The following is a 12,078-nucleotide window of genomic DNA, read 5'->3' on the forward strand; positions in this document are numbered from 1 at the left end:
TCTTTCTCTCTCTCTTTCTTTCTTTTTTTTTTCATTAAACATGCAGGAACTCTTTATGATTACTTTGTGTAGGGACACAAAGAAGAAGAAAAAAAATTCAATCTGGGTCTGTTCTGTTTTCAGGTACAAACATAGTTACCCTTATTCCATGACTAGGTGGTCTGTAAATAGATCCAGACATCATTAAAATACAGTCTGCATATGACAACACATAAAAAGTATAGTATGTATAGAAAAAGAATGTTCTCTGGACAGTGATCATCAGTCCAGAATTTCAGAATAGATATAAGTAGTCCATTGGGCATGACTTTCAATCAACTCTTTCAAGGAAAAGAGAAAGAAAGAACAGTTAGCAGTATTATGGGCCAAATTCCCAGCTTATATAAAAGAATCCAGCTCCACTGAACATCAGTGACTAATATCAAAGCACTTCTATAGAAGATACTCCCTTTCAAGGGCCTTGCCACTTTACACTGATTGTAATTAGATGGTATTCAGCTTACTGTTGATTACTCTGAAAAAAATGTTTATCTCAATGTGACAGGAATGCACTACAGTTAAATTGCTCACACTAATTCAGTGTGAATGGCTATTTCATCGCTCTGAATTCTGTCATTAATGCCTACCTTTGCTGTCACCATCTGATTCCTACAAGAAAATTTTAGCAGTTGCCTTTGACTTACTCCAGCTGAAATTACTTCAAACACATTGAATTTTACCTGAAAAAGACCATTTTTATTGAAGAAAGTAAATTGAGCCCTCGATATAACTTCAAAGTCATCTTGACTTAAATTCTTCAGTAAACTTGGTGGCAGAACGACAGAAGCAAAGGCATTTGTCTGATCCTTGTCAAAGTCTATCTGTTAAATAAAAACAGCAGAAGAAAAGAACATGTTCAAACAAAAAGCAAGCCATCCTTCATCCACAACTGTGTTTAGACACTTCATGAAGATGTCTACAGCATTGGACTAGAATTTTCAACATTAATTTTACCCGTACCTATGCAAGATCTGATTCATTTTTTAAAAAAAAATTAGCTGTGGAGGCTTTTTCACACTCAGCATGAAATTAAGTTTCTGCTACAGGAAGTTAGTAGATTAAAAAAAAAAAGCCCTCTTTCACTGATATAATGATGATATGAAAATACTGAGATGGCAATAATAGTGGTCTTAATAATTTTCAGTAACCATTAAGATATATTTCCTCGTACCAAACGAAGTTGTGAACAGAAAAATATGCTCCAAATCCTTCTCTCTTTAGTTGTATTTTTTTGGCTTGATCTGAATATCTGAATTAATTCTCTTACTAGCTTTTCTAGTTTATATGTTATGGAAGGGAGACTTTAAAATAACAATTAGTGTCATCTCTCTACAATTATCATGCAATGCAGCACAAAAAAAAGACATCTTCTGTCATGAGGATAATCAATATTGGCAACATGTCAGACAGCTGGAGGTCCTCTATGGCACAGGGATGTAACAAGTGAGCAAGAGATAAACCAGGATGCAAACTTGTTTTTCATTAGCTATCTGTCAGTAGGTCTATGACTGCCTGCTCTTACACCATGACAAATGCAATGGGTACCAGGCTATCCATCCAAGGGAGGGGAGTAATTCTAATACTGGTTTCATTGTAAAAGCGTTCAAGAATCTAACTGTAAGATAAGGAAATTCGCACTCCTGACTTCTTCAGAAGCAAGTTGTATTTATGTCTCTCATGATCAATCATGCAATTCTAAAAGCATTATTAGTTATTAGAAAGTTACAGGTCATAGGCTACTGATTGATAGATTTATTCAAATTCTAAATATTCAGTGATTTACTGTGATTAGCAGGCAAACTTGGAAAATAATAAGAAGTAGATCATAAATATCTTCTAACAGGGCTAAATGCACTTGAATTAAAAGGTTGTCAAAGTGTAGTTCTGCCACATCAAACAAAAGGTATGTAAGTAAAAAAGATGTCCCATTAGGTACTGTCTGCAAATGGAGTGGAAAAGGTTTCTATGAAGAAGCAGGGTTATGTTACAGGAACAATTTAATAATATGAATCACCATAACCTAAGTTAGTCAAAGGTTTGGCAAGAAACATAAAGACACAAGGGACTAAAATAGAATCTTTCCAAATTGCCATTTGCTTGATATCTACTTCAAGAAAAAGTATGAAAGAAAAACTGGAAACACTCTGCCATGCAGCTTAAAGACTTCAAGGCTCCCTGATGATCCTGGTATAGATCATCACATCACTGGTGAAAAAACTGTGCTTTCACAAGAGAGTCATTCTCCAGCAGGGATAGCAAGTATATTTCTTGATAGGCATGGAAAATATAAACTGTGACCACAGCAGTTGCTGACTTTTCTGGTAGGAAGGATGCTAAGAATTCTCAGTCAGCTGCTGGAAATGCAAAAGTCTGAGAACAATCTTGTGTTCCAAAAGGAACATAATAAATAACTTGACGGAGTTTTGATTTTATGATTATTTAGACAGTGCTCTAATAAATTATTCCAGGGCAAGAAAATTCCTGGATGTCCTCAAGCCACAGATGGTAATTCTTATTATACATGCAAACATCCCAAACCTAATTTCAGAATTTTTCCTTTCCTCTTTCCATAAATACAGAATGAAATCTGGAGAAGAAATACTCCTTTGATAACAATCAAAGACCAATCAGCTATTGAACTTCAGGGATGCCCTATCCCTGGAGGTGTTCAAGGCCAGGTTGGATGGATGGGGTCCTGAGCAGCCTGATCTAGTGTGTGGCAACCCTGCCCATGGCAGGAAGGTTGGAACTGGATGACCTTTAAGGTCCCTTCCAACCCAAGCCATTCTATGATTCTAAGATTACTATGAGAGCTAAACAAAAGCAGATTTAAAGTCAGCAGACATTTCTAATAAAATTGATTCAAATAAAGCTTAGCTGGAACTTCTATGAATATGAATGTGTGAAAACTTGATTACATTAAATCCGTTTGCATCTATTTAAATCATTATTTGATGTTTGCTCCAAAGTCTACATGCAGAGCAATAAAAACACCTATAGCCTATACAACTAGTACTAGTAAATGCAGTCTTCATTACTCTTTTTGGTTTTTAAAGTACATGGTACTTTATATAAAGATGAAATTGATGTCTTGCTAGTTTGTTGCATGAATGAATTTTGTTCCATTAGATGCTTACACTCTAGTGATTAGTCTTTAACCATTATCATAGTACCATGTTTTGTCTGAATTCAGATTTGGGTCCTCTGGCCCAAATTATAGTAGATTGCTGGTGGTTTTTTTCTGTTGAATACAGTAGGTACTGTGCATCGCAAATGCTATTTCATAGGTTTTAAATACCTGTGCATTTTCATTTGTGAAAAAAGATAAAAAATATTTTGAGGTGATGACAAATAATTACAGCAGATTGTACTGTAGCACTGGAGATCAGTCAAGCCCCATGTGATTGTCTTGAAAAGTCTTGGACATCCCAGACAGCACTAGCCTATCAACCTTCATGTGGACAACTGGATTAGCGTTATGCCCCTGTTAGCAGTAAGTATTTACACTATACTGGAAGGTTGAACATCCATTGTATCTGCAGAAAGCTACATGTAGATGCCCATATTTACTTGTCTCATTCTAAACCTGAAATGCATTGATAGAGTTGTTAGTATACAATGGGTAACACAACGGGCTGTTAAAGTTTATTTTCCCCACTTCAAAAGTAAAAAAAAACAAACAGAAAAGATAAAATCTATTCTGGATTTGTAAGCAAATAATGTTTCATCTGTATGGAGCATTTGTGTGTTCATCTGGGTTTCCTGCCACTCAAGGTAATACTGCATTAACCTGTTTGGATGATTACAGGAAAAAGGAAATAGAAATTGGGGGGGAAATAGGGAGTTGTAAATTGTTTTATAAAAACCACAGTAAACATACTTGGAATAACAGTCACATTTCATGTTCAAACACAACTGTTCATGCCATACCTGGAAATCAGATGCATTATTCTGTGGACTGACACTGAAAGAAGAACCTTTGAATGATGTTGAGTTTATAGAAGACACTCCAAGTGCAAGATTGCGTGTTGAAATACTCATGGACGGTCCTGCGAATTGGATCTTTAAAGCCAAGGCATCAATAGTTCTAAGAGCTCTGAAAACAGAAATAAAATTATTTTATTCTATACTACATGCTCACCATGTATTCTCTCCACCTTAATGCAATCCTCTTATTATGTTTCTGTCACCTATCTTTGTACTCACAAGGAGACTGTCAGGCTGTAAATATATGTGTATCTTTTGAACATAAAAGGTTTTGATTGATAGAATTTGTCTGATTTACATATCAATGGTACTGAAATAATTTTCTGACAACATCTAAATATACACTGTGTCATTCATCAGCAGTCTTCTTCTCCATTAAAATACTTTGTCATGTACATTAATTTTATTATTAGAAGAAATGTCTCATTTAGAATTTTTTTCATGGAAATCAGAAAAAATTGATTTCTTTTATGGTTTTATATGGAAGAATGAATCAATTTCCTAAATTTTCTTAAAAGCAAATGCAGAAATACTTACTCTGAAGATGATGCTGCCAGTACACTGTCTGAACTGTTTAGAATATTGGAAAAAATTGTCACCACGGTAGAACCCAGAGATTCATCAATTTCTTCATCATTCACAATTTTTTTAAGTTTCTGGACGACATCATTTACTTTGTCTGAGGTAAGTTGCTGCCCTTCACCAGTGAGATTCAGAAGCTGATTGGCAATATCAGCTGCATTTTCTGTTGAAGCAAAAAGAGTAAATAATCTGTACCAACACTGAGGAATTTAAAAATACAAATTTTTATCCTCATTATTGTAAGATAGAGCATCTTCTCTGGTACTTGTAATAAATATGAAATTTTATTATTTTATCACACAAATGTTTTTACTTAAAGCATATAAAACCTGCTAATTCTTATATACTGTCCTTATTGGTTGTGTATGACTTTACATTAATTTGATCTGAGTTTGTAAATCAGAGCAACCACTGAAATGGCTGACTGATAGAAAGAGGGAGTAAGAAATAAAAGCGTATTGTCTTTTTTCTTCTCCTTATCATATTGCGTCTTTGTCCATGGGGAAAAAAACAACATCTGCTTCAGTTTCCCCCTTGAAGTGAAATCAGTGTGTCCCAAAGTCACTATTACTGACAAAATATTCACTCTGCATCTCTGGAGAGAAAGTCTGACCCCACTGTGAATGTTATCAATCCATTTGTGTGACGGCGCTCTTACTCAGGGGGATGGGGAAGCACAGCACAAAGGCAAATTGAATGAGAAGGATCTTCCTACCGAGGAAAGACTGATATTGTGTCCAGTGGAAGAGCATAAGTATAAACTGCATGTTAAACTATGCTTGGTGCCATCTAGATAGGAAAATAATGTAAATACTAACATTCTACAATGACAAAATATTTTATATTTACTGAATAATCACAAATAAGATTTCAAGAGAAGATCACCCTGCTTTGGTCTGCATCTGACTATGGTTTTTTTTAATGCTATGTTTTATAATGCAGCTTTTGCTACACTTACTATAGAATGTTTATTCCACACCAAAAAATGTTTTCATATTACCTGACAGTAAGTACTCATCACAATCCTCTAAATTAGGTAGCCGGGCTCCATATGAAATCCCTATCAGTGGTGAAAGAAAAAAAGTCTTCTACAAGAAAGCAACACAAAAGGAGCACCTTGCTGTAGCCCTGAGCTACCTTTGAGAATATCTTGCTCTTCACTAACTCTGGCACTAAAATAGAGGGCAAAGAAAAGTTGTCTGTTTATAGTTTAACTCCTTTAACACCAGAATGACATCAAAGGCTATTTTTCAAACAGAATAAATCTGAAAATGTCTGATCATAACCTCAGTGAAAAGAGTAGAAGTCCTTCCTCTGGTATCTGTGGGCATCGGAAATATTTAAAAATTGGTATGAACTTGAATATCAAGTTGATGCAAGCCTCCTGCCTCCATTCTTACTGAAATTACCTGAAGAGTTTGATTTATTTTGTTAACTGATATCCAGAATGGGTGGGTTGGATTCAATTTGGGGCACATCCCTAGCATTTTTTCTTTTTCTTTTTTTTTTTTTTAAAAAAAAAAAAACAGTATAAATGAGGAAGACATTCTGCCTTAGTGTAACTTCCCTCCTTATAGTAGTTAGAAACCAAAATATACAAAACTGTTACTTTAGCCAAAAATCAGTATCTTACCTGTGCAATTTCTAAGATCTGGTTGGCCCCAGTATGATGTGTAATTCTGCAGACCCAAATAGCTGAAGAGGAAAAATGACAAGATGCACATGAAATACAATGGCATCATTACATAGATATTTCATAATTGTTTTGCATGTGTCATAGTGGTACAATATTGTTGATTCACAAATTTCCTTGCAATACTGGCCCAACCGAAATAAAATGTATGCTAGACAGTGGAAATATGTGATCTGTAGAGTGATGGTGTTGAGAGAAACCCCAGTTCCTCTGGACAAATTTACAGCTAGTTGCTATAGTCACTTGACGCATTGCATCAGCAGAAATTCTGGTCTTGTATTTCAGAAAAGACCCAAACTTTGACATGAGCTATTATGTCCCCATTTAATATAGCCTAATCAGATGCTGTTTCTATATTTTCCTTCAATATTAATTGCTTTGATCAGGTCAATAGTAAGTGGTAATAGCTCTCAGAAGAACAAGAACAGAAGCTGTGCAGAGATAGAATGTTATTCCATCTATGAAAAACAGAAGGTAACCATCAGGTACAGGTCCAAGGTGAGTGGCAGACATAAAAGGTCAGTAAGTTTTTTCAAAATATTTTTCTATAAAACCTTTCCATAGCAAAATTCCCAGACATAGCTCTAAAATTAAACACACTTTTTCCTAGTTTTCCTTTCAGGACAACCATGATACCACAGTATAACAATGACAGGATGGAGAAAGGGAAAAATTTAGCCTTTCACTCAGCGCATGCTTCAATAAAGTTATTCCTCAGTTGGTCATCTTTATTATATCAGCACTCTTGGAAGCACAAATCTAGAAGGCACCACTGGGGCAGATTCCTTTGTCTCTCAGAATAAAACACACCACACCTGTGCTCCGTATTGGTAAAAGCCAATGTGGGCAGAGGTACAGAAAACATAGTACAGCACAGAACACAGTAAGTTTTTTTACAAGAAGTGCAGCAGACAGACAACCAACAGTATTGTTTATACCACAAATGAATAATAAAGATAAGCAATACTGGGGCAGCAAAGACCAGAAGCCTTAATTTTTAATGATTCGTAGGCTTTGACATAAAAACAATTTGACCCATGCACTACTTACTTTAAAACAAAAGTTGGTCAATTAGAATCTAGCTGCTCTTGTACAAGATAATGAGGCTGAGGAAGTGAGTTAGTTAAAAATAATGCTGGTTGTTTTCCTGTTTGGCACAGAACCTCAAAGCTGATTCCTACACATACTGATATATTGTTTGTAAAAAGTGGAAGATCTAGTCTTCTCAGAACATGTTCCAGATGCAGTGTGGGTGGATGAGACTACTGTATTGCAGTAGGATGATTGGTGATCATCCTAAATACTGAAGAGATTAATTAATATTGCATCATAGCCGTATTCAAGGCACTCAAAGGAGATCAAAGCCACATTATTTTAGTAATATATCAAAGGAAGTCATAATATTCCCTTTTTACAAAGGGGAAATAGAGTTACAATGTTTAAATCATTTGTTGATGTTCACAAAGAAAGCCTACATTAGGGAAAAATTATCCTCAACCTTAAAAGCATAAGTCCAAATCTTTAAGCATTAGACTATCCCCACCTTAAGTTATGACTAATTACTAATAACATTCTTGTTTCAAAGGATTTATTTTACTTTCATTTAACTGCATAAGAAGTTCTGGATTAAATTAAATATACAACTCATCTTTACAGAATTTTTGTCAAAAACTTTCTTGCACAAGTTAAGATAGTAGTAGTCAAGTAGTAGCAGATATTTGATTTTGGCAACATAAACATCACAAATTGAAGAAAGCACATTTGTTCTGTAAGAAAGTACTATTTTCACTTTGATTGTGTATTAATTGTGGGTCTCAATATGTCCTACAGAAGTAGTAGATAAGATTTTTCTCTCACTAATGAAGTACATACTCTTACTGCACACATATGATCTCTCATAGCATAGAAATCATCCTTCTGAGATATGATGTCATTCAACGACATCTGTTGTGGAGGATGCAGTCTAACTATATAACCAGAAAGTTGAAGCTCTCAGATCCTCTCGTCTTTGACCACCTACCAGGTTCTTGATGCAATCTGAACCGAGCTGCCATGGCAAAACGTAAAGTTGGTAACTGTTGGTCTGGTATCTGGCCAAAAATAGTTTGGAGGGTTTTCTTCAGCTAAACATTTTTCTGTAAAAATAAAAATATCTCAATCAGTGTTAATTACAAATTTCTTAATCTATCTTCCATTTTTGTCCTAAGCTCTCCATCCACTCTGCAGCACGTAGCTCTCTTCAAATGAAATGCTTGAATGTTTTCTACAGACTAGCTGTAAGGGAGGGGTGTACAGCTAGGGACAAAATATACTGCTGCTGCTGCTGAAGGAAAAGCTTTGAATGTGCAAACTGCAATCCACTTGCATTCCACCAGCCTCTCCCTATTCCCTACCAAAGGAAGGGAATCTTACTGGCAGATGACTGGGAAAATCTGGGGGATACACAAGCGCTGGAAGAAGATTGATTAAGGTCAGCAGTTGGTAGAATCACAAAGAGGGCTGAGGAGAGGATATGAGGGTCCTCAGTCATCAAAAATCTCTCGTAACATCTCTGGCTGTATATCATACTTCTTTATCCTCAAACAAGCAAAGCAGCCAGAAGGAAATGTCCTAGCCTCTTTGAATCAGACAGCAAAACACTGACTGAAGCAATTTGGACAGCTATGTTTGTTTTAAAAGAGATATCTTGAGGATGTTTCCCTGAGATCAGCAGAGCAATGAGACTAAAAGGGACAATTCAAAATCTGAAACTGCTATAACATTTGGAAATGTATGATTATTTTAACAGAGAAGATGCTTATTTTTGGACAGTCAAATAAAATCAGTTGTGTAATAAGGCTGAATCTACTTACCCACTGGATCAACTTCCACAGTATGAAGCCTATATCCCTCTGCTATGGACTCATTATTATTTATGAGCTTCTGTCGGATATCTTGCTCTTCTAAATTGATGTTGTTCGTAGCATTATAAACCAGAAGGGCTAAAACCTCAAAACTGCAAGTAAAATTATCCAAATGTTTGAGTCAGAGCAGCAGATACCAAAGATGTGGAAATTAAAATATCTGACAAACTCTAGTTTTCTCAGTAAGTAACAGCGTCACCAAGACAATATTGTTTGTTACTTGTAAATCATACAGGACCAGAAAAAGAATGTATGATTGGGAAATTCATCCTCTATTTACCATTAAAGAAGCAGCTCATTAAAAGAGACAATAAATATTTTCAGAAGTTTTAGATTACTGCAAGATATATTAAAAGATGAAAGCAAAAAATATTCTCCACTGTGAGTGCCCAGTGTCCAGTTCTAAATGGGTCCTAATTAAATTCAAAAAGTCTGGTTGCTGATGGTTTAGGAACTTAAAAGCTGTAAAGCGTAAAAGCTTTACAAAACTTGTTGGGTTGGGACAAATTCTCTGGAGGGCCTTTCTCTCCACTGACTACTGAAGAAGACTAGAAGACTAACAAAGAATAGATGCCTAACTTTAGGATGCTCAAATCTCGATGGAGTGAAAAACACTCTCATACACTTCTGAGAATTTTAGTTCTAATTAGGAAAGTCTAGTTGCTCAGATGAGTAATTCAAGTTTGAGTAGTAATAGCTGTTTTGTACTCCAGCTCACTGCTACTTTCTTGGGCTTAAGAAGTAGTTCAAAGTGCCCAAGTCTCTTTCCTGTGAGAGAAATAAAAGTCTCCACTCTTGTCCAAAAACATAGCTTTTCTGGAAAGGAAATAATGAACAAGAAAAGAAGTTCTAGCAGGACACAGGAAAGAAGTTGAGAGTGGAAGGCTGAAAAAATTCCTCCTGGGACACGGAAAACCCGTGCTGGAGAAGAGAGTATATTGGTACCCAAGAGCATTGCCTGGCTATGGTTACTGGGAGGTGACGCCACTGAAGCATGGAACATTGGATCTCCATGGGAGCAAAAATGTGGAAAAAAGGAAAAAGCAAGCCTGCTTTGGGCTGCCTTCACCTTAGCCTTGCCCTTGTATACCCAAGATCTTGAATAAAGACAGACCTTCCTGGTGTGTGAGCAGTTTCTGGCAGCCTGGAAAGTGGCAGCACTGCCAGAACACATACAGAGAGCAGTGCATGCACTGAACAAAGCTTCTTTCACTGGGGGGGCCCAAAGCTAGGAAGCAGCAGCGAGCTGCTGGGTATGGAATGCTTCTTGAAGAATAGGAGACAAAATCTGCAGGGGTGTTGTGCAGAAGCAGGCTAGTAGGGATTTCTGGAACCCCCTCTTAGATAGACTGGTGCCAGAAAGCCACCTCCAAATGACATCCTGGAGCTGTGCCTTCTGGAGGTGCCTAGTGTGGTACAGTAAAAACTACAGCTTACTATACAGATGTTGCTGTGAGATGACAGACTTAACTATCTTTCTGTCAGAACTCATGTTGAAAACTGCTTACCTACAACAGATACTTCTGAAGAATTCTCATTATTGAAATGGTATTAAAAAAAGCTGTCATTAGAAATAAAAAACTTCTCCTTATAGGGGAAAAAAGTAAGAAAAACAAAGCCCAAGCCTCATAAATCCTTCAAAAATCATGAATATGAGCTAAACACTCCACACATTTCACTATTGCAGGTGCGACCCACAAGAAAAGAATTACAGATATCATTGTTTGTTTGCATTGTTTTCTTTTGAGCATCTGTACTCTTTTTTTTCTTTCTTATCGTATCTGCAGTTTTACTTTTAACACATTGCTGAAGAATAAGATAAAGATACGGTTACAGGTTACCTTCTGTCTTGGCTTTTTTTTTTCCTGTAGGGATGTGTTCTAGCAGAGAAATTCCAGCTATTTCTAGCCAGGCTGCACTTGCCCTGCTCCCATATACATGAAGTTCCTCCTAACATTCCTTTGGTCTTGATGGAGTGGTTAACTCATGGCAATAGACTCAGCAGGGTGGATGTGCAGACTTTTGCTGTATATGTCGGATATATTATGAGGCACCTGTTTATTATGGCACTTATTTTTAGCAGAGCATGGAAATTGCCTACAGGATTGCCAATACTTAGAGCCCTCCAATGCTTCAGCCCCGGAGTCTCCTGGAACTTATCCATTTTTCCTAAAAGATTCTGGCTTCACTCATGGATTCCCTTTACTTCAGAAGAGGAAAACTTAATATTACTGATGCCACTCCCTACCTCAGCACTTGGCTGCAAAAGAGATGTCGTAAGTGAAGAGTCACCACTACTACTATGCTGCTTATTGTGGTACTCCCAGCAAAACAAAATGATATTTAGTACCTGTAACTGCGCAGAAGGATACACAAAACAGAAGGGATAATCATAGATGAGGTAGAGTTGGTTACAGTTATCTTGAACTGTTATGGGGATAATGATAGATGAGGTAGGACTGGCTACAGTTATCTTGAATGATTACAGGGAAAAGTATAGATTATGAAGCACTGAAAAAAATAATCTGTTAGACCATTTTGTTATTTGTTTTCTGAGAAACTTGCAGAGCACAAGTCAAGTATACTGTGTAATAAAAGCCTGTTCCATGTTATGATGAAAAAAAATTCTATAAACTTTTCAGAATGACTCATGCTAGCTTCCCAAAGTAAGCAAATACCTTCTAACTTGACAGCTGATGCAATATGACGCTGAGTGCTTGCTTCCACTTTTATCACACTTGGAGCCCAGAAAGAAAACATTTTAATAGTGAAGAACAAAATCCTTGATTTGCGAAACAACAGAGCCAAACTTAAATAAATGGCAATACAGGCAATAGTGCCATACTGTGCTGATGCCACGGGATTTTACACAGG

At 36.5% G+C, this 12,078-nt stretch overlaps 1 protein-coding gene across 2 annotated transcripts in view; it reads right to left on the reverse strand.

The window, feature by feature from the left end:
• ADGRG6 (adhesion G protein-coupled receptor G6) overlaps positions 1-12,078 on the reverse strand; it is a 111,519-nt gene that overhangs the window by 25,678 nt on the left and 73,763 nt on the right. For both annotated transcript variants that reach the window (XM_021391569.1, XM_021391570.1), the window contains 6 exons: positions 9,154-9,296; positions 8,322-8,436; positions 6,242-6,303; positions 4,564-4,771; positions 3,970-4,135; positions 720-860 (listed from right to left, as the gene is read on the reverse strand). In XM_021391569.1, coding sequence (XP_021247244.1) covers positions 720-860; positions 3,970-4,135; positions 4,564-4,771; positions 6,242-6,303; positions 8,322-8,436; positions 9,154-9,296 — 835 coding nt within the window. The remainder of the gene's footprint in view (positions 1-719; positions 861-3,969; positions 4,136-4,563; positions 4,772-6,241; positions 6,304-8,321; positions 8,437-9,153; positions 9,297-12,078) is intronic.

This window comes from Numida meleagris, chromosome 3, assembly GCF_002078875.1.
Source record: "Numida meleagris isolate 19003 breed g44 Domestic line chromosome 3, NumMel1.0, whole genome shotgun sequence".
NCBI lineage: Eukaryota > Metazoa > Chordata > Aves > Galliformes > Numididae > Numida > Numida meleagris.